The sequence below is a fragment of the Phragmites australis genome, chromosome 11, assembly GCF_958298935.1.
Source record: "Phragmites australis chromosome 11, lpPhrAust1.1, whole genome shotgun sequence".
Lineage (NCBI taxonomy): Eukaryota > Viridiplantae > Streptophyta > Magnoliopsida > Poales > Poaceae > Phragmites > Phragmites australis.
Window position 1 is genome coordinate 32998091 of NC_084931.1, and position 23018 is coordinate 33021108.

A 23018-nucleotide genomic window follows, 5' to 3' on the forward strand; every position below is an offset into this window, starting at 1 on the left:
CTAAAGGCCCCATCTATGATGTTTGCGAGATTTGACTATATGTCTTCCCTTCATAATGTGTAATAGTTTGCCTGTTTCCAATCGGTTGTCTCGCAGTTGCGCTGAGCTTCTGGTTTGCTGGTTCCCGCAGTAGCTAACTCGTTCTCTTTTGTGTCCTCTCCTTGATGTTGTGATCCTGTTAATTGGCTTTCAATATAAGTCGAGGTAATCTCCATTAAAAAAAGAGATGATGTTTGAGAATATGTGCAATCAAATTTTAAAAACTTTAACAATTGATACACACAAAATTGCTAATATTCAACACATACAAATGATGTCATTGGATTCACTATGAAAAATACTTTCAAAAGACTATATGTTTAACAAATTTCACAAAAAATATAATTATAAAAATGTTAAAATATATGTAATGAAGATCATGTCAATATCCTAAATGATAAGTAAAAGGATATAGTATGTTTTTTAAAAACACATTTACCTTGGCTGTAGTCTTTTAAAAACATCAATGTTTTCTTTCTCTTTGATGATCGAACAACAATGCAAGCAAATTTCTTCTTGGTGACAGAGACGATAGAGTGTCCACTGGGAATAAGGATACCAATTCTATCAGTGGGTACGTATTCAATGGGTTCAGATTCAGGTTCTATTTTTTGCTCATAGGTCTGTTAAGTGAGGTACTGAATTAGGTCAAGTCGAGCTTAGATTTCAATTTTTCCCACAGATATACATCGGGTCACTTGAAATAGTAGATTGTAGGCTTGCTAAGCCCACTTCTGAGAGGCCCAAACAGCCCACACCCACGCTTAAGAATTGAGAAACCCAACCTAAATAACCCTAGACCTATTCGGCTCTATCGTTCGCCCCCTCCTCGCCCCTCTAGATCTAGACCTGCACGTGCCCACACCTCCACCGATGACCTCCACCGATGACCTCCACCTGTGTTGTGCGTTTGTGTCAGCTGATCCATCCATCGAGAAACCCGTACTGCGTATCTGCATCGAGTAACCCGGCCCTCAAAATTTGACGAGCATCAGACAGGTGTAGACCTGGATACCATTTTTCACCCATTTAGGGGTTTCGAATCAAATATGTTTTGATCTAATCTAACTCATTGCCATCCGAACGTGAAAAAATATAATTATGGGTGGTTTTGGATGTCGCCTGCCGGGTGGGTGGAGCAGGGGACACGTGGCAACGGGTCAGCGGACGCGGACGTACGGGCCAGCGCGTCAAAAGGTCGGAACAGAAGATGAACCGTGAAGGCCGAAAAGCTAACTTTTGGCATTTGTGAGGATTGGTTGCGGTCACATGACAGCGGCACTTCCCGTGCCACGTTTCCAGTCCTCGTGGAGGCGGTGCGGCACCCATCGTCCCGTCGCTTCATCGGACCCCGTCCTCCGTGATCCGCCGGACACGTCGTCGGCAGCCGCGTGCGTCCCGCGGCCGCAGAATGACCACCGGTTTGGGAACTGACGAGCTGGCTGATGCCTCCAAGAAAAATCTGAAGCTGAACTTGCAGCTGCAAGCCTGCAACGAGACGAGTCCAGGTGTGGAGTGTAGCTGCAGAAACAGCAGTTGAAGGTCGATGATGAAGCAAGGCCAAGGCAACTCGAAAGTGCTCTTTTGTCATGCAGGGGACTTGAAACGTGATAGTTCACACGTAGCTTTCGTGGCCAAAGACCATTTTTATGTTTCAGGACAAACAAACAAAAGAAGCCAGTTCCGAGCAGCATGATAGCAGGACACGTATTAACGTTCTAGAAACCTATTTTGTGACGGTATAATATTTGCTCATTTTAAAAAGGGTATAATATGTGCTGTTATTTTAAGTTGTGAACTATATCCTACTACTTGCCAGTGGATGATAATGGAAAAAAACATCCTTACAGTAAGTCTGAATAAATGAATAAGGGACATGATTGGCAATCATTCATACGGTATACAAGGTCACTGTGGCAACGAATGGCAGTGCTTGCCAGGCTGCCAGCCAACTCAGATGGATCGCCAGGAATGAATGGATACGTGCCAAGTCAAAGAGAGGCATGGCAGGGACCAAGTGTATTTGTGTGTCTAGAAGGGAAATTTTAGCTTATCACAACCGTTCGTGTTTGTGTGCCTCACAGAAGCCATGACTTGATGACATGCTCGGTATGTTACAGCGATTCCACGTACGACCGGCCTCAACCTACCTCCCATGTCATCATCTGAACAAGAACGTCGCAGAGACCGGGAGCCTGCTCGTTTTGTTCAGTCTCCGAGGTCCACGGATGGCTGATCATCTAGAGAACATGCATGGTTCATGATCACTTGATTGATCATCAGGCCATTTCCAATTGTTCACACGATCTTTGTTTGGCCTTTGCCCTTGCTTTCTGAAGTACTGGTTCATCAATTTTAAATCATTCCATGATATATTTTGATTCTGAGAGTTTTTTAGAATGGTTTTTTATCCTGAAAATGCAGTGCTTGCACTGCACTGAACTATACATCCTCATCAGTTTTTGGTTACACTGTAAATTCCAATTCCACGTACGAGCAGGCTAGTCCTAGCTCTGAAGAACGGAATGCTAATACTGTCCAGCGTGATTCAAGCCGGTACAGGTACAGCACCAGTACAGAGGCAACAAAAGTATGGTTAATCCTGAATCGTCCCTCACAGATGAAGATTTAGATTGGTACCCTCGTTGAAAGGCAGAGCTCGTCGTTTCAAGCCAGAAGCAGGGACGAAAAGCGAGTACGCAGCGAAAGCCACCAGTTGCCCTTTTACAGAACACAGTTTCTTGTTGGCGCCGAGCCGAGGAGAGCAGCGAGTGCGAGGCTGCCCTGTGACTATCCAACCCACTGGCATCGACTTCAGATGTAAACTTGGCAGCATTGAAACGCAAAAGGCGAGCCGCTACAGCAACCGCGCGCGTGAAAGAAGAAGCGGAGGCGCAGAAATCAATGAGCCGCGGCCACGAATTGCTTGCTCTTTCCTTCATGTGATGCAGCGGATGCAGCGGCCAAATCTTTTTGTTTGGCTCATCTTTTTGTTTGGCTCGCCGCTCAGCTGTCGCTGTAGCTACAGCGACCCCTGTCTAGAATTCTTCGACTTTCTTTCTAATGTGGTCTGCGATCGACTCGACTTAATTCATCTGGTCGTAACAAAAGATTGATCTGTTGTGCAGCTGTAGCCTCAGTACTGAAACTTATGTTATGTATGAATTGGAACAACGATCTTGTGTTTGCTATGGATTTACGTAAGCATCTTGTTCTTCCTTGTGAGCTTCAAGCATATATTACAGGCCACATGTGGGTTACGGGCCGGCTCTGCGTTCGCCCTGTGTCCTAGGCTGGATGCCACCCCTAACAGCGGCGCAGCCAGTATTTTGTCATGTCTGACTTCCAATGACCAATCCGTTCACAAAATTTTCTTTGAAGCTTATCGAAAAAACCATTTTGTTTTCTCGACTTGTGGTCATGCGAGCCTTCAAAACCATTTTGTTTTCTTTGAAACTTACGGATAGAACTGTCATGGCCCTGGTTCAGATCGGCGTCAACTTTGATTTGTCACTCCATCCACATAGACACCCTGACACTGGATCGCAACAGAGCTTTCAAGACGGTCAGACTCGAGGCCGGCGAGAGGGACGCGAGCCTCACGTCGCGGTCCCGGCGCGCGGACGTGCTGGCGCGCTATTGGAGCCGCGCGACCGCCCACGGCCGTCAGGAACCGCGGGGGCCACTCCGGCGCCGGCAACAAGGAAGCGGTCGCACATGCCGGTCGCCGTCGCGTCGCGCCGGATGCAGCCAAAAGAACGCTTTCCCGAGGCTCGCCGAGACCGACACCTCTCCCGTCCGTCCGGACGCGTAGCACCGGCGGCAGCGGCTCGCTCTCGGACCGCATTGAACACCGCGACTCCGTCGTCAAGGCCGCCGCGATGCCGATGCCGACGGCACGACCCGACGAGCACAGGTGTCAGGCCTCCGGTCGAATATACAGAAGCGGTCGATGGGACAACCGAGTGGTGTCGATCTCAGCCGGGCGAGTTGGTCAAAACCGGGAGAAAATTTTGGCCGCTGCTTGCTGTGTGCTCTACCCTTCGCTCTGTTTGCTCCATCGATGGTTGCTCGATCACTAGCAGTTCGTTGAGAGGCGAACGACTGATTGATCATGCCCGTGATCGATCGATGTGTGTAAGTAGAGCCGTAGCGTGGCGTCCCAGCGGAGCCACAGGCAGGCTCGATGATTGAGCGCCCGTGTTATCCGAGGGGTTTCACTTGAACACACGTACTAGGACAGAGAAATGGAAACATATCAAAATTTCAGGGGAGGCTCAACCTCTTTTTTCCCTCCTCCTCTTCCTCTTTTTTCCTCCTCTTCTTCTTACTTCTCCTATTCTTCTCTTCTTATCTTTCATGTTCAAAAATTATAAAGAGGTTTGGAGACTCTCAAGGGTGCCTGAGAATACAGGGCTCAAGCGCCCAAACCCCCGATAGATCCCCCCATGCTTGGATAGTGTTAATTGACTTGGTGGCAAGCCGCAAGCTTACCTGCTAGCGGGGGAATGCACCATCCGCGTGAGAGTCAACATGCAAACAAGTAAAAGTGTGCATGGATTAGGCAACCCACCATCTTAGCCCAAACCAACCCGTTAGAATGATTGATATGCGGGTTGGGCCGAGTTGGATAGAACCTGTGAAACCAATGGGTCAGCTCCTTGGAGTTTTTTTTTTTTATATTTTCTAATATTAATATTTAAATAAATAGACTCTTGATAAAAAAATTACAAAATAAATGCCTCCCTAACCGTCCGAGTAGAGGGCGATAAGAATCCGAATCACTGTTTACATTAATATTTTTCCCTACCATCTTCTTTATATAAAATTGTGGTCTTGTGTTGCTCTTAAAATCCTAAAATTTTTAGTACTTGTTCTATAATTCTCAAAAAACTACTTTATAACTTTTAACAATTGTTAGGGCCTCAAATAAAATTTTAAAAATCTAGAAAAATTCACTAATATTTATATTACATGATAAAATAATTTCTAAAAATATATCTACTTAATCTATATGGTGAAAAAGTGAGTTCCTCTATAATGCTCTATTCACATGAAATAATAAAAAATACATATAAATAGAGTACTACAAAGGAACTCGCTTTTTCATCATATAACTTAGGATAGAAATAATTTTAAAAATTATTTCATCACATAATATGAATATTAGTGAATTTTTCCATATTTTTGGAAATTTATTTGAGGTCCTAACAATTATTAAAAGTTATACAAGTGGTCTTTTTTTGAGAATTTTAGTTTAAATTATACACATGTTTTTAGTGAATTCAATTAAAATAGGTTACACATAAATTATGAAACATGTAAAAAAAATTTAGATTTTTTGGAGCAACAGAATATCACAATTTTATGTAAAGAAGATGGCAGAATTTTTTTTTTATTGTGAACTGTGATTTTCTAGTGCGTCGGACTGCTTACCGCGCTGAGGACGGTAAGAGCGTTTTGTAATCTTTTCTATCAACAGTCTATTTATCTAAATATTAATGTTAGAAAATATATATATAAAAAACTCAGCTCCTTGCACACGTCGCCACCGCTGCCATAGTCAGCAGCGACACCATTGCTTCTCATCGCCATGGACCCTGGTTGGGCTGCACCTGGCACGCAGCCGCCGTAATCTCCGAAGTGCCTGGTGGGTCACTGGCCTCATCTACGGCGTGCCCATGCCTAAGGACTATTGTTCCGTCCCGCTCCCCGTCATGCGCGGCATCCAGCTCACCCAAGGACTCAAAACTTCGCCATGGCTGCCATCAAGTACATATGCTAAATAAGATGAAAAAGCCCGAATCGGCCTAGGTACAAAGAACTTAGATTACAACGGAGCGTCGCACTACCTAGCATCCATAGTTCGAACTCCTCTTTGATCCAACTATATCCATAATTTGAATGCCCGAAGATACTTGCATTTCATTCGTTCCACACGATTCAGGTGACCGGCATCAAAAGGAACAAAGAGAAAATAAATTGCATATATTAGCTAATGATTAGCACACGAGAAGTCACAGCATTCGACAAACTTCAATCTGTACAAACATCATCGACATCATGTGTACACTACAGCTACACGCTCACGGTCTCAGCACATCAACCAGCGCTAGCTGCTCCCCTTCAGTCTCCGCAGCTCGACCACGACGACGCTGATGTTATCGTTGCTGCCGCGCGACATGGCCAACTCCGTCAGGAGCGCCGCCGCGTCCGCGGCCGTGCGGCCGGAGACAGACTCCGGGAACATGCTGGCCGCCCGACCGTTGAGGCATTTCCTGGCGATCTTGCACGCCACCTCGTTGGAGACCACGTCCCACAGCCCGTCGCTTGCCAGTATGAGGAACTCGTCTTGGTCTGTGCGGTCTACCACCGTCACCTCCGGTTCGGCACTGACGTAAGGCTTCAGGTAGTAGTCTCCTGGAATTTTTGTGAAGCACAAATTGTTCAGAGGATTGCTGATTACGTTCAGCATCTGCATATGCATTGCTATCTCTCTAAGAATGAACTAAAGAATTATGCTACCAGTGGTTGAAAACAGCAGGAAAAGGAAAGAAGGATGTTCTCACCTATGGACCTTGAAGTTGCTAGCACTCCCAGGACACGATAGCCGTTCCAGTTGATGACTCTGCCGCCGGCTGCTTCCACCCTTTCCAACTCATCTGGACGATCTGGCTGCGTGGTCAGAACAAACATCCACTAGAATCTCTTTTTAAGCATTGCATGTCAATTGCCACAAAAAATGTGATGGTTGGGACTGAATTAACGAGGTTCGGCAAGCTCTTACATAGTATTACACTAGCTAGGACAACAACATACCATAATAGACCCCTCACTTAAAAAAAAAGGAAAAAGATACTATCATACTAAACAAAGTTCATGCATAAACACTGTTTGCTACAGATATTATCAGAGATTAATCCTTAAACGGAACAAACGAACCCCCGAATGATCAATCTAAACACCCAAATCGGACCTAGTCGTTCTGGCACTCAAAAGCAACATCTTCCGTGAGAATCTCATTTGTTCCACCACCAAAACTTAACTCAAATATAAATCTTTCAGTAGCACATGAAGCAATTTCTTCGTTGATCTCATCTAAACCATGTCCACAGAGTCATATCAGCTAGGGATGAAAACGGTCAGAAACATCGAAAGAAGCCTTCACCATTTCCACTTTCACATTTTTTTTTCTCAGAAGTGAAATCGAAAACGATAATGGCGAAAACGAATACGGCGTCAACATTGCTGGAACATCGATAACAATATCGTCGGAACATAAACAAGCTAGTATCGATCGGGAATCGAAATTCTAGAACGAGAAACACCGACATAGCGCTAGTCGCAACCACGTCCATGCACCATATATAGGATAAGTCAACTGATCGATGATTACACACAAACACAATATGAGGATAATATTAAGTGTTTAACTTAAGTAATAATACCATACATATTCGACTTATCGCAGGCCAAACAAGCACACAATTAGTTAAGTACACAACTAGGCACCAGAACATGGCAACATGCCAACATCCAACGAGATAGACATATTACATATAGTTTTTAGTTCAGACTTGACATAGACGCATAATAGTTCAGACTTGACATAGATTTGTATGGACGGGGCTGCTTGTGGATGTGTGCCTTCAGATATGGGGGTGTAAAACGGTAATTACCGGCCAAATACGGAAAAATCCGGAAATGATCGGAAGAGCCTAAAATCATTTCCACTTCCATCTAAAGGACGTAATACCATTTCTATTTCCATTTCTTCGGTATATGATTTCCGGCTGCTACGGTCGGAGCTCTTTCAAAACTGAGCCCCCAAAAACCGATAAATATCTTTTCAGTTTTCGTCCCTAATGTCAGCTCTCCATATCATGGGCACATTACGACAAGATACATTTGGAAACATCTCTGAACTGCAAATTAACTTGTATAGCTCTCGGAGAACAAGGAGATGTAAACTGCAGCATGTGCGCGGGAGACTAAACGTTTTTGTGGGGGCAAAGGGAATGAACCTAACACAACTCACTGAGGAACAGCACAGCAGCACTACTCTACTCAGCTTGCTTTTCCCCCCTCGAACAGAGATCTACGTGGCCTGCCCATTTCAGTAGCAAGGAATGCTACCCCTCAACGAAATGCTGCATCTTTTGTACCAACCGCAAGCACCCCGGGCCGGCAGGGAGCTAGGAAGGAAATTTGCCACGGCCCATTCCATTTGTGAACAAGAGGGACACTGACCGACACCAGCCAGCTTTGGCACTACTCAACCAGGAGCAGACGAGAACGAGATCGTCTGCTCATGTGCCGCAGACTGTGTTACATAAACATGGATACGGGTGTCGGAGTTCGACTCGTGTTGGACGTCCGATTTAAAAAAAAAAATTGGACACGTCAAATACCACTTGAATCCGACACGTGGATACAGTTGTCCGGATAACACTGACCGCAGGAACATTATATTCGAGAGACTCGATTAGTGCACTAAACCTGTACTGCATCCTTAGAAAATTAGATCTGATCCTTCTCACGCGCAGAAGATGTTCTTTGTACTAATCATGTGATGGCACTAGCAATCTAGGATTAGTAATAAACAATGAACTGGCTTGCGTGATTGCATCCGAGGTAGTAGACTACACGTCGAGATCAAGATTGATTATGTGGTACGTACCTTGTGGTCAGTGGAGAGTGGCACTGCCACGCCGCCGCGGGAGAGCACGGCGCGTGAGTCGCCGCAGTTGGCGACGACGATCCGGCGGTGCCCAACGACGGCCACCACGGCGGTGGAGCCCACGGTCCGGAAGGGCGCGTAGGCGTCCGCGTCCGCGGCCGCGGCCTTGGCCGGGGCGAAGCCGCAGGTGGCCTCGCTGTCCACCCTGGCGAAGCTGGCAGCCATCGCCTCCTTCCAGCGCACGTCGCTCCCGAACCGCCGACGCAGTCCCACCTCCTCCGCGAGCACCACGTGCATACGCTCCCTGCACACCTGCGCCACCCGCGGCCCGCCGTGGCCGTCGTACACAGCGAAGAAGTCGTCCTCCCCGCCGCACCCGTCCGCACCACCACCCTTGCTCACGTCCGCCGAGGCCAGGAACGTGCGCGCGACGGCCACGGCGTCCTCCATCGCCCTCCGCCGGCCGATCACCGACACCGCGCCGTGCGACAGGGACGCCGGCCAGCCCATCCCGTGATCCGTCTCCGCCGACGAGTCCGACGACGATCTGTCCCTACCGGACCGAACCCTCTTCGCCGCCTCATCCTCTGCCGCAGCCGACGCCTTCCGCCCGAGCCGCCGCAGCTCGAGGCGGCGGCGGCGGCGCCGCGCGATGGCCGCTAGACCGGCGACCTTCCCGTCCCCGCCAGCCACAACCTTGCACGCGGGGCCCTCATCTGTCTCCGTACCCGTGTCCCTCATGTCGATCGTCCACTCCTCCCTCGGAGCGCAATGGAAGGCGGGCACAGATGGCGAGAAGCGGCTTTAATACGGCCAAGCCGATACAGTAGAAAGGTCGGAGAAGCGGCGCACGCCGTCTGATCTCGCACGGGCGGCGGGATGCGCGACGGCGCCGTGGGCACCCTGTGAGGACGTGGACGGGCGAGATCGGAGGTGGCGCGTGGCGTGGGTGCGCCCGATGCGCCGCTGCTTGGGGCCCCGCGGCGGGGAGACAAATATCCTGCGCGCGGTCCATGGACCACAGCTTTTGGGTGCACGGCTCTTCCAAGTGAAGCGGGTGGGGTCGGTGGTGCAGAAACCTGGGAGTTGGTGCAGACGGTTCAGGGAGGGGTTTCAACGGTTGGACCACTAGGTCACGCGTGGGACCTTGGTGGGAGCGGCGAGGGGTTACGTGGAGGGAGGGAGGGACGAGCAAGGGTGAGGCACGTCGCACGCGACTTGACTGTGCCGAGGACAAATGTCAGGGCCGCGTTTCTTTTTTTTGACAAATGCAACTCTATCTCGGCTGCGTTAGACCATCTCCAAATATATATATTTTTATTTCATTCACTTTCTAATTCACTTCTACTAACTTATTCTTTTTATTTTCTCTTATCTTCAACAGCTTCTTTTTCAAAGTGAATCATGAAGAAAAAAGAGATAATTACATCTTAAAGAGAATGATTTTAAGAAACCTTCGTAACTAAAACCGTAAAAGAAAATTATTGAAGTGCTGAAAAAAACAAAACCACTTCACGACGGGATTTTTGTTCCTGAAGGGAAGTCATTGTCTATGGCCTTACGATTTTATTGCCCATCTATTTATTCTTTCATCTATTTTATAATTTTTTATCTATAATTTAATATAAATTTTATCATAAATAAATTGTACTGATAAACCATACCTTCGTATAACTTAGTGAAATTTTTATGTTCACAGCTTTTACGTGCACGAAAGCAATATTCTACTAAACTACCCAAGCAAACGTTCCTACTTACGTTGTTCGTGACAGGAACAGAACAGCAGACTGTTACGCAGCTAGCCTGTGCCACCAGCATTTCAGGTTTTAAAGCATTTGGTCAGGTAGTCAAGTTTGCAGGTAACGATCGATCTTAACAAGCTAGTGTGGTGGAAGCCTGCGTGCGTGGCGACGGACGACGAGAATTCAGAAGGAGTGGGCGGGATATTTGGGTCGAGGCGGGGCCGCGGGGGACGCGTGGTGGCCGCATGCCGGGGACCAGGCGCTGGCGCGAACTTTTTTATTTATCTATTTTTATTTTTTTAATATTCACAAATATACTAACGACACGTTACTATTACGCGTGGCACACGTCCAACCAACAACACGTTACGAGGCCCACGGGTTACGGTTGGGAGTTTAGAACAGAAGCAAATTCCATAATATAAAGTCTTTCTTTTTTATGATATATGTTCTCTTTCTTTTCTTTTCTTTTCAATCCATATATTAGATTAAAAAATATATAATTAAATTAGAATCTTACGAAAATCTTTTATAAAAAAATATTATATAATTTGCTTCCATTCGAGACTGTCAAAACGACTCGTTAGAAACGCGACAGGAGCGTCCGTATACAGAGGCAGTGGAAAATGTGTCGTCCGTTCCTCCGCACGCGTCCGGTCGTTCGCAGACACTCAGTGCTCGCGCGCGTTTCGAGGCTACCCGCCGCTGCCACGAGCCCACGACCGGTACATGTACTACTTTCGCGAGCTGTGCTGTGCTGTGCTGTGCCGAGGCGCGCGCATGTCGTTGCAGGTTTTTGAAATGTCGCTATGGCCACAGCATCCCTGCACATGCATCATGCATGGGGCCACAAGGAAAGCTTTCTTGTCACTGCAGGGTCCTTCACTCCTATAAGAGTTATTCTTTTTTTTCCACTTAAAAAAAGTAATAATTACTTATTTATTATATTATTCCACATGCATAGATTCAGTGTGTTTTGTATGTCATTCTCAATAACAATTGACACTTTTTTAGAGTGACAACTGAGTAATTATCCCCTCCTATAAGACTACGGAGTGAAGGCTACTCGCTGCGCTCGTTTAAATTCATACTTGTTTTTTAAAAAAAAAACAAGTTAGACTCGTCGTATTATAACTTTGTGAGTTAAAAGTTGAAATAAATATACTTATTTCCTATTATCTTGTACAAAACTGAAGAGCTGATTTCTAATAAAATAACCTAAAATCTGATAAATCGGTTAAAAATGGTTTTTCTGATTTTTATGTGCTAAGAACTTAAAAATTTCTCGTAAAAATCATAAGCAGCTTTTAACAAAAACTCATAAATTTCAGCTATATATATATATATATATATATATATATATATATATATATATATATATATATTCAGCAAGTACCTCGACTACACGATCGAACGCGAGCTGTGCAAGTTGGCAACATACTTAAGTTTTTTAAAGTATAAGTCAAATATATATATACACACCGACACATCCATATAGGTACATATTTAGCATATGTCTAAATAAAATTAAAGAAATAACCAGCATCTACTTTATCTTTACCCCTGAACTCACTTACGTGTATGCTTCAGAAGTACTACTAGTACTTATATACAAGGTGCTAATTGTATGCTACAGTGCCGGTGCTTATCTTGTTTTAATTAAAGTGATCATCACCATAAAGTAGAAAAATAATGCTCGGAATATATAGTCATATACTGCGTGCCAGTGGTATATGTAAGGTTTGCTGTGTACCGCACGCATGGTAATGGGCTAGACAGCTATGGCAAGCTCTCCGACGACATGGTTACAAAATTGCCATTTGCTATATCTAGCTGGTGATGGTAACATTTGACGTTAACCAGACAGAAGAAAGTGGTTATCGTTCGTTGTATAGCGATGCATGATATATACGTAGTACTTGTTACTACATGATGATACTAGTGGCGTGCGTGCGTGATTCATCATGAACTAGTAGCAATTCTCTTGCTGTGCTTTATATCTCTCAGCTGGTCGATCACTTTCGATGCACGCGGTTCTTACAGCTTCCACAAGGATCACCCCCTGTTTAGGGTCCATGCATATACGGGCATATGGCGGCCGAATGGATAGCCAGCCGACTTGTGACAAAGAGGCAAGTTCAGCCGCTGCGCATTGTGCTGCCGAATGTCGCCGCATCGGGGAGGCCGTCCCATTGTTCACTGAGGCTCTTTTGATAGGCTTTTTTTTTTTCTAAAAAACAAATAGTTTTTTTCTCTGGGCTTCTAGTGGATTTCGACTGATTGAGATAGTAGTTATTGTTGAAATAAACTAGAATATGAGAAATAGATTGGAATAATCTTTTTTATGAGAAATTAAAAATTTATTGTAAAAACTAATAACCAAATTTCAACAACTACATCCGCTTTCCCATCCAACCAGAAACTCTAAAACTATAACCTATCCAAACGGAGCCTGAACCTAGCAGAAGGTGAAATAAAATGAAGAAAAAAAGCACACTTGAAAAAGTAATGAAGCAGAAACTAGAACATTTGTGACATCAATTTCATGACGAGTACATGTGTATTGAGTAAAGAGGTGTCCTAACAAACAAGTCATGCGAGGTATATAACGGTCAGAGACGTATATTTTCTAAAACTGGTCGTGCGCCAGAGACGTATATTTCTTAAAACTGGTCGGTCGCATAACCAAGATATGGTTTCCACGACCAATATGAGGCATAACCGACCAGTCTCTTGCACTACCACATAAACCCGTGACCTGTCTCACTGGCTGTAGGACCAGATTTGACATAACATATTTAATCGTAGTTATTGATATCCATTCAAGTATTTTTCTTTCCAAACGTTAACTCCAGTGGGGGGAAGTAATGGACGGCGTAGAGGGGTCTTTGTCATGTCTTGTAGCATTAAATGCTACGGAGTGAGACTTTTGCAGGTTGATGTGGCATCGCACGACGGATGAAACATTGTCAACAGGCCGATCAAGTAAGTGGTTGGAGACGGTCGTCCATAATGATGGCTTAGGTTAGATATTAGGATGAGTAATATCTTTTGTTTAAATATACATGTAAGTTCTTCTCCTCTCTACTGTATAAATGGATGAGGGCCTGGTTTATAAACAAAGGAAGATTAAATATGGTAACCAGCTAGAACTACCTCTATAACCAATTGAGATTTTTCATAACACAACACACATGATGTAGTGCTATTATACTTTAAAAACCTGAAACTGTATAACTTACTATGGTCCTATTTATTTCAGCTCAGAATTATAATAAGCGGCTTATAGATGGTTGTCGGAGGATTAACTTCAGTCGCAGGGATCCCGATAGACCCCTTTTTAGAGATTCGACCGGGGGGATGATCCTGAATAAGTTCGTCGGAGAAATAAATGAGAATGAACGCAACGGCCGGTGGTGGGGGTGTTGACCTAGTGCAAGAAGAAGTAAATGCACCGGAATTTAGACAGGTTCGGGCCGCACGGGGGCGTAATACCCTACTCCTGTATGGATGCTATAACTGTCCTGAGGAAGTCCCTCAAGGATGTTGCTAGTTACAAGAATATTGGTCTATCTAAGAGCTTGAGGCTCCTTGTTCTTCGGCTGGGACTGGGCTCAACCTTCCTCACAGTGTTTCTCTTGCGCTATGTTCTTCGTGTCGGCTCTTGGTCTCTGTTTTGCTATTCTTCGTCTATTGTCTTTTTTTCTGCCTCTCTCTTTTTCTCTCCGCCTCCCTTGCTTCTATGCCGCCGGCTGCTTTAAGTAATCGCCGGCCGCGACATGCCCCGAACGGAAGGAGGGGGCTCGAGTTTAGAGACGCCATAAATGGAAAGGGCGTCATCATTTCCTCTGGGCGAAGTGACTGGGGGTGGAAAATGCATCGCACGCCCGGTCACCCGTCACCATAAATGCCCTGGCAACGGGCGCCGTGGAGAGGGCCCACCGGGCAGCCGCAGAGCAACCTGGCGTGCTCGCCCTGTCTTGTTCCCCTGCCACAGCAGCGCGGCAGACGGAACGCCTTGATCCTTACGTCGTTATCCCGAGACAAGCCAGATGGCACGGGACGGGACCCGTGCAATTAATAACCCCACGCCTCTCTGCCCAAATATGTCAGGGACTGACGCTGAGCGCGGCGGGAGCAGTTGGAGGCGTCAGGCCACGCACGCTCATTAAAAGCGGCCTCGGGCCTTCGACCGGTTGACACCTCATCGGTAGGCCCCTCGGAGGTCTTTCTGGGTCGTCGGGGTACCGAATGCTCGAGGGTACTGTTCACATCCACGAGCACTCTCTCCCGAGAATGCCTCTCCTCATCCTCGGGGTGCCGAGTGCTCGGGGGTACTGTTCACCTCCCCGAGCACTCTTGCACGGACCCTCGGGGAACCGAGTGCTCGGAGGCTGCCGCATGCAGCCCCGAGCACTCTCTCCCGAGCATTCTTGTACGGATCCTCGGGGAACTGAGTGCTCGGGGGCCGCCGCACGCAGCCCCGATCACTCTCTCTCGGAACTTAGCTCTTCTGATCGTCGGGGGACTAGGGTGCTCGGGGGTGACCGTACACCTCCCCGAGCACTTTCTTCTCGGTACTTGGATTCCGTGGATCATCGGGGAACTGGGGTACTCGGGGGTCACTGACCGTGGCCCCAAGCACCTTCTCCCGGGACTTGGCCTTTTCTCATCCTACAGGAGAGACCTCGCGAGATGGCGCCATGTGGCGGATGGGTTGCCTGGTCTCAGGATTCGGGGACCCCTGGTTCCTGATACACCGACAATGGTGGATTATAATAAGTTGGATTATGATAAGTTAGAGGGAAATAAGCTGTGAGCTGTTTGATAACCTAGATTATTGGCAAAAATCTATAATGCTCTCAGTAGGGGCGGAGGATTCAGATGTAGAATGGAAGGAGTGGTATTGATGGATAATTTTCTCTAAATTTTACGGGTAATACAATAAAATATCAAAATAAATTGAAATAATCTTTTTTTCACAGTTTATGATTATTATAATCTGAACTTCAGCTTATAATAATCTAATAAATAAGCTAGCGGTTTATTTTAACTCAGAAAATGAGCCGAAACAAACAGGCTTATATCCATAAGTCTGTTATACACGTACATCAATTCTTAAAATACTATTCACACACCTATTATCTACAGTAACATATTACGAAATCACTGTCAATAACAACCTAAGCAGATCAACGTCGGGAGATATTGGTCGCTTTTAATTCATTGCTTCTGAATCTAAAAAAATTGCTTGTGAATCTCACATGCCTTTCCTGATCTTTTCCATACCGACAGCGACGGAGCGAGCCAGAGCTGTGCAGGCGTGTCGACGCCGCGGCGCGGAGATATAAACGATCGGGCGCGGAAAAGCTCGAGGGCAACACGAGACGTGGCACGTAGGAACAGAGAAGCGAGCTCGAGACCCGAGAGGCGCCCGGCTTTCCCGGGCGAGCCAAGGGACTCTTCCGGCTCCGGTCGGCCCGTACGTCGTGTCACGCTGCCCCTCCCGTCTCCTCTCGATCCGACGAGCCCTACTTGTAGACTTGAAAGGGCGCCATTTTGCTCCTGTAGCTTGTAGTACTAATCCACTTTCTTCGCTGGAAAGTCATCGAAAACATTGGTGCACGCGGAACCGGTTCATCCTCGAGAACATGACTCATGCTATAGTCAAATTACTGTTCACTCTCACAAATTGCTATTTACGGTACCGTTCACCAGACTCGCAATTCGCACAGACGCCGTCTCGTACAGCCAGGATACAGGGCAGGTTCCGTGCTCCGGACCATAGAGTAGTAATAATTAATAATCTATTTGATAGGGATCTAGCTTTATTTGTTTTAAGTGGATCAAATTTAATTTTTTTAAAAATAAGCTAGGAGTAAATTAAGGATGTTCAATTTAAATATCTTATTTTATTTTAAACTGAATATATATAAAAAACTATTTTATTTTATATTATAAATTTCAAATCAATCTCGGAGCCAACGTGCTGCCAAATGCGCGCGCGTGCAGAGCGCAGCCCCTGACCACCGCCTGCCTCGCGGCTCGGTACGCCACAACGCCGCCTGGCAGGCCACGGGGCTCGGGTGACGGGAAGAAACTTCTGTGAGACCCGCGCGCGAAGGACCCGGAGAGACCCCCATCCGCACCGTGCACTACGCCACAACGCCGCCTGGCAGGCCACGGGGCTCGGGTGACGGGAAGAAACTTCTGTGAGACCCGCGCGCGAAGGACCCGGAGAGACCCCCATCCGCGCCGTGCACGCTCGATCGCACGGCACGCGCGTGCAGACCTGCGTGCGCGTGGGCACGTGTCGCAGCGCAGCAGGATCTCTCCAAAAGACCCGGTCTCACAGAATTTTCTTCCCGGGTGACGGGTGCTCACCTTGCCGGTTGTCAACTCCTCGTGGCTCAAGCGTGCAGCCTCATCTAGTCGTCCAGCTCTGCATAACAAACCAACAACACAAGTGTAATGTTCCCTTCCAGGTGTTACTCTCACTTCCTTCATCATAGTATTCAAGTAGTAGAATCCTTCATCAACAAGACCCAACTGAGCACGTGCTGACAACACTCCAACGAAAAACATAATATGGGATTTCTGCCGTAGATAGCATATCATGAAATGCTTCCATTGCCTCCGTTGCAAGACCATGATGAGCATAGCCTGTGATGATCAGATTCCAAGAGACAATATCACAAAATAGCATTGAAATGAAGATTCTCCATGCATCCTCGATGTTGCCACTCTTTGAGTACATGTTCATGAGGGTACCAACTGGCAAATAGGCCCAATGCCCGCCAGTTTTCATAGCACAAGCACCAAGGGCGTTACCATTTCTCAAGGCTGCAAGACCAGCACAGCTGTTGAGAGCCACATCATAAGTGAACTCATTTGGCTGAACTCCTTCAATTTCCATGTCCAAGAACAATTGCAATGCATCTTCAAACAACTCATTTTGAGTGTAAGCAGTCATAACAGCTGTCCAAGACAACATTTTTTTTTCTGGCAAAACCTCGAACGCACAATGAGCATCATGGGGCACGGTCACATTTCCCGTACATATCAACAAGTGCACTCCCGACATACACATTCAATTCAAACCTCCTCTTCAAAGCTTGGGCATGCACCTGGTCCCCAAGCAATAAGTCCTTCACGCTAGCACAATGCCCAAGAAATGCGACATATGACACATGATCCCATTGCCCAATTTCTCGGACCATGCTTCTCACAATTCTGACCAAACCATCCAATTGTCCCCCATCAAGAAACCCGTTTATCATCAAGTTGAACGCGAATGCATCGAAATCGGACACATTCGCAAATGCCTTTGCCACGTCCTCCAACATATGCAGCACCGCGTTGCAAACGTACGGTTGCTCCGCCAGCCCCGCCTACCCATGGCATTGCCTATCCATGTCATAGCACCGGACATGTGCAGTCGCGGCCACCGCCGCCGACAGAACGTACTCGTTCAGGCCAAAGTCGAACACCCTGAGAAGCGCGAGCGCGTCCCCGGGGCGCCCGGAGGAAGCGTACCTGGACATGAGGAGATTCCCGAACACAGAGTTCCGGCAGGGTATTGCGTCGAACACCTAGCGGGCGAGCCCCAGGCGGCCGCACTTGACGTAGAAGATGATGAGGCGGTTGCGCAAGACGACGTCGAAGTGAGTGGCTCTAACGAGCTGAGCGTGGAGCGCCTTCCCTTTGGATAGGTCGCCGGCGGAGGTGGCCGCGGGAAGGACGGCCACGGCTGCGTGCCGCTGGAGAGCAGCGCCGCGGGGGCTGGCCATGGATTGAGGCGCAGGGCTCTAAAGGGGTTTCGAGGAAAGCAAACGACAAGTTACAACGAAGGGTCTGGACTTTTGAGATATTCTCGAAGTCGACAAGGCCGCCCAGAGCCCATCTATGCTTGGAGGCCCAGCCCATACGGTATGGCCCAGATTGCCGAATCCACCCTCTGTTTTTTAGATAATGTAAACACAGAAATTTCACAAGGATTTACAAAGCGTTCACAGATAACAGAATAAATCCCATGAAATTTCTGCAAATACAAAAGGGCCTCAGACAGGAAGACAAGTACACCTGAAAAAATTGCATCACCTGTAACTTTAAATAGCACAAAGGGCTTCAAAAATTCTCTGCGAGGTATCAGTGTATTACACCCTCTGATAGTCTTCTCAAGTAATCTAACCAGAATACAACTCACAAAAATTTCCTCTAGGTATAGGCATTGGAAATATTTGCTCAATGCTACTTTAGTGGGGTTCATTTTGCCAACTAATCTTTCCAGCCATCTTTGGTCGATCTCCTTGGAGCCAGACCTTTGGACGATGGGTTGGGCATAGGTTTGGATGGTGTCAACGGTGCCTCCACATCGTCCCAGTCATCTCCCCAGTTGTCGTCCCATTTATCAGATTGATCGGGTTCTTTCTTGCCTCCGATCGAAACCGGTAGCTCTGCCGTGTCGAGCTTCTGATATGTAGGGTTGCCATCTTGCTTACGCGTCCTCCAAAGTTTGATGCACACTCCCACCACTGCAAAGAGAACAAAGACAGGCACCAGCGTGTACGTTGAGGTAAGCCGCATTCGCATAACTTGACCTGTCTCCCTTGTGATTGCACTGTGAATGTTAATAGTACAGGTTTCTCCTGCAACCTTGAGAACTATCTCCGTGTTGTTTGCTGCCTCACTGATAGAAAAGCTCACCTGTGTCTAAAATAATAATGATAACAAATGAATAAAGGTAAACACTCAGTACACTGCAACCAAATGTCAAAGATTCAGTTTCACGTAAGAGTTGATAACCGCAACAATAGTTTACTAAACATTCTCCCAACCCAGAGAAACAATGATAACAAGCTTTTGAAAAAATGCATAAACTAGTGCATATCCCATCAATAATTATCTTTAAAGATAAATTACTCATTCATACCTCATTGTGATCGTTTGCTTCAACATGGACAGCATCTTCAGCTAAAGTGACATAATCTGGAGCAGCGATGCTAACATCAATTGGATTCGTGCCTTTGTTGTCCATCAGAAGTGATAGAGCTAACGAATCTGGTTCCAACACTAACAAGTTACTTGTGTGCAAAGTATGCACCGAATTCGAAAGAAACAACACAACTATACCAAAATGCAAAACTGAGAAGCTTCGGAACACATATAGTGAATAAAGGTAACAGGTGTCACTGAGGATCAATTGCTTAAATTCTTTAGGCAGACATAACTTTGGCTACATGTTGTCAGCAAACTATAGTTGGCTAAATCATCGCTTCGATGCTAATTTTAGCTACAAACTGAACAAAGCCAAATCTGTTGAAATATATGTATTTGGCCTTTAAATTTGATGTCCCTTTGAAACATTTATCCCAGGATCTTCCATATGAGTTCTTGGATAGATGCAAGTACAAAAATTAGGGGATGCCAAAAATGGTGTTGACATTCAAATATATTCCATGAACGCCATTTTAATGCCGGAAGAAAATGCCATTAGTTTAGCTGCGATAGCACAATAGCAAACAGACCTTAAAAGAATAAGAAGCTTTGACTATACGATTAGAAGGCTGATAGAGACAAGTATACAGTACCAAAAGACTGAACAGCTGAAAAAATCACCTTCTCCAGGAACTTTTAAGCAGGCGATGAATTTCTTCTTTTCAATGATACATCTATGAGATGGATCGCACTCCATGATAAGTGGATCTTGCAAGAAGTCTCTTACTTGTGAAGATTTTTTTGCGTTATCATCTTCGTCCGTTGACTGGTTTATTGGCTCATCTCTTCTGATGCTGCTTCCTTCAGTTGAGTTATCCTTCTTGTTGTTCTCATTTGTATCATTCCCGAATGCTCCTTCCACACGTACCACATGATTTTTATTAGGATTTGTCACGTCAGGATGTCCTAATTCCCCGGCACCTAAATGTGCGTTAGAGCTATCACCATTTTTTTCAGCTGGTAGGGTATCAGCACTATCCTGAATTTAAAAGGAAAGATTTATCACAAAGAAAACCAAAAAACATTGCAGAATCAGCTAGTCGCATGGACTTTTGATGCGTTGTACTTTACTTTTCTGAAACTGAATTTGCATAACAGGTGTTTCAGCATTGGACTGACAATCCCCAAAGTTAACAATGGAAAAATTACCACTCTGGCCCAAGCATAAGGGGTAAGAACCTAGATCAACTTGATTTTTAAAAATAAAATGCATCTCTTAGTTGAGATGTTAAGATGACGTGTGCATGAGTGCGTACACAGGAAGAGCTTAAGTGTTACGGGTCCTTAGCTAAGCTATCTCGAAGTGTCATACTTACTCTGGTTGCAAATGTAGGTCGTTTTAGCCTCCTCAACTATTCTTTGAATATAAGTCATTCTCGAACTTCTATGCACTTTTTTCTTTTTTTTTCCCGTCTTTCCCTTGTTTAATAAATGCTACCACTCTCACAGCCTCACAAATGAATGAGTTATCTTTTTCAATGCAGAATAAATAAAGAGCAACAAGATCATTTGATCTATTTTCTTAATCCTTGTGCACAAGTCTAAAACGACATACATTTGCAATCGAAGGGAGTAATTAACAGCAACGGTTCTCCCCTCACCACAACAGAAAAAAAGAATAGTGGTTCTCCACCAGAGCGTAATCACCCACAAAATAGATCGCCCGAAATATAAAAATAGGTGGCAGCTTGTGCATTTTACATACTTGTGGCATACGTATGCTTTTCCAGATATATCAGAACTCCCACGACTAGCAATGTCTGTTTGAGCATAACCACACTAGATGTTCGAACTTGCAAAATTACGACCAGAATAATCAACTTCATTCCAGATGATTCAAAGCACAAGCAGCAACCAATTGATCTGGACACCAAAATTTTGCACGCCAATCTTATCTACCGCGCGCTGAAGCAAACGCAAAGTCAAAGGTGTTATATTTTTATCAGCTAATCGGGCGCCTTAATACCAAATCATACTCGCCCTGAATATACGGCATCAAAGCCATCCAAACCCGAACAAGCAGCGGGTCTGCCAAAAAATTAGCACTAACAATTAAGCCAACTCCAGCGAAGGTCGTTGCCAGATCGCAGCAGCAGTAGCACAGCTCATGATCTGGCGAACACTCCCCCTCTTCCAAGGAAGAACCTCCCACCCAAACCATGCAGAGAGCAATGGAATTAACAGAAAGGAAGCTCCAACGACTAACACACAACGAAGCTAGCTTACGTACTCGTATACCATCCCTCGAACAGCAGTAAATTTCGGCTCACCTTAGCTGTTGCAACCACGAAGAAGGAGACAACCAGGAGGAGCAGCGCACCGCCCCACCACCGCATCACCGCGAAAGACAGCTACGGGCGCGCGCGGCGCCGGCCAAGTCCAACCGAACCGGGTCGCGCGCGCCGGCGGCCGGAGATCTGGAGGGGAGCGTGCCCCTGTTTGGTGGTGGGTTTGACGAGCAAGAAGGGAGGAACGGAGGGAGACCTGAGGACGGCGCCTCGTGGTCGTGGGAGGGAAGGCTCGAGCCAGGGGAAAGGGAAAAAAAACCGGCGCATGCGGGTAAAAGGAAACGGGGAAACGGGGGCGGCCGGAGGCTAAAATTGGGCCGGCCAAAAAATTTTAAGTCAAGTAAAATTTGGCCGGCGGCGGAGGCTAAAATTGGGCCGGCCAAATATTTTTATTATGTTTCTAAGCACAACTCAGATTAGGAAAATAGATGATCAAAAAAATTTAGTCAGCCAAATTTTCATTTGATTTTAAACCAAACGCTATTTTATTGTTTAAAATTTGGCACTGCACTAACTTGACATTGAGCTAAATTTTAGTTTGATTGAGCTTAGCACTAAACCAAACACGTTTTATAGTGATTCTTAAGGTGTTACTATATGAATAGTGATGAAATAAAGTTACATAACAAAACAAGCTTTTAATGCTACTTATATCAAACATGTATCTTTGCCCAGTAAAACCAAGCACGCTGAGCAAGAGGTCCAAACATGCTCATTTGTCGCTGCTGGCGCTCGGATCAAGATGTGGATCACCGTGTGGGCAGAGAACCATTGCAGCAGATGTTCATTGACTTTTTGGCCATCGACGTGTCACGTCGAGTACTGAGCCTACGCTTCACATACCAAAGGAAGATTCATTGCATTTTCTGCTCTTGATCTTTTGTTAAAAAAAAACCCTGCTCTTGAATTGATTGGTAAACTACTAAACTTAACGATACAGAACTATTTTTTTTTAATTTTAAGGAACTTAAAGAGGCAGCTAATATTAACTCTGCGAAACTTTGCTTAACTCTGCTCTATGATGCGACAACTGATTTTTCTTTATTTGTAGATGCTTTTTTAGATGAGGTTTTGGAGATGACTATGCCACAGCTAGTTTTTCTTTATAGGAATACTGAGACTTCATTACTCACTAGTAAAGTGCATGTATGTTATAACAATTTCTAAATCACGCACTGGTGGTTGGGCAAGTGGTGGCGACAACGCGCTCAGGACGTGCAAGATTCTGCCCCTAAATATTACCACCGATATCCATTTAACTCTCTGACTCAA

General features: G+C 45.9%; 2 protein-coding genes and 1 pseudogene across 3 annotated transcripts; all 3 read right to left on the reverse strand.

Annotated features, from left to right (window-relative positions):
- Positions 1-6012: 6012 nt before the first annotated feature.
- On the reverse strand, positions 6013-9640 carry LOC133885244 (protein phosphatase 2C 51-like). Of its 2 annotated transcripts, none has more exons than XM_062324925.1 (3): positions 8720-9640; positions 6609-6738; positions 6013-6459 (listed from the first exon to the last, which is right to left on the reverse strand). In XM_062324925.1, exons 1-3 carry the CDS (start codon positions 9458-9460, stop codon positions 6152-6154), a joined length of 1179 nt encoding a protein of 392 aa, XP_062180909.1. In that variant the 5' UTR covers positions 9461-9640; the 3' UTR covers positions 6013-6151. The 2 variants fall into 2 exon arrangements, with proteins under 2 accessions (XP_062180909.1, XP_062180910.1); XM_062324926.1 differs by having other exon boundaries at positions 6609-6714; positions 8720-9631.
- Positions 9524-18277, reverse strand: LOC133884182 (pentatricopeptide repeat-containing protein At5g39680-like; annotated as a pseudogene).
- A 267-nt stretch (positions 18278-18544) lies between these two features.
- LOC133884888 (uncharacterized) lies at positions 18545-22007 on the reverse strand. The gene is made up of 4 exons (XM_062324478.1): positions 21729-22007; positions 20080-20437; positions 19394-19521; positions 18545-19173 (listed from the first exon to the last, which is right to left on the reverse strand). The coding sequence occupies exons 1-4, from the start codon at positions 21792-21794 to the stop codon at positions 18739-18741; spliced, it is 987 nt and encodes a 328-aa protein (XP_062180462.1). The 5' UTR covers positions 21795-22007; the 3' UTR covers positions 18545-18738.
- Between the last annotated feature and the right edge of the window lie 1011 nt (positions 22008-23018).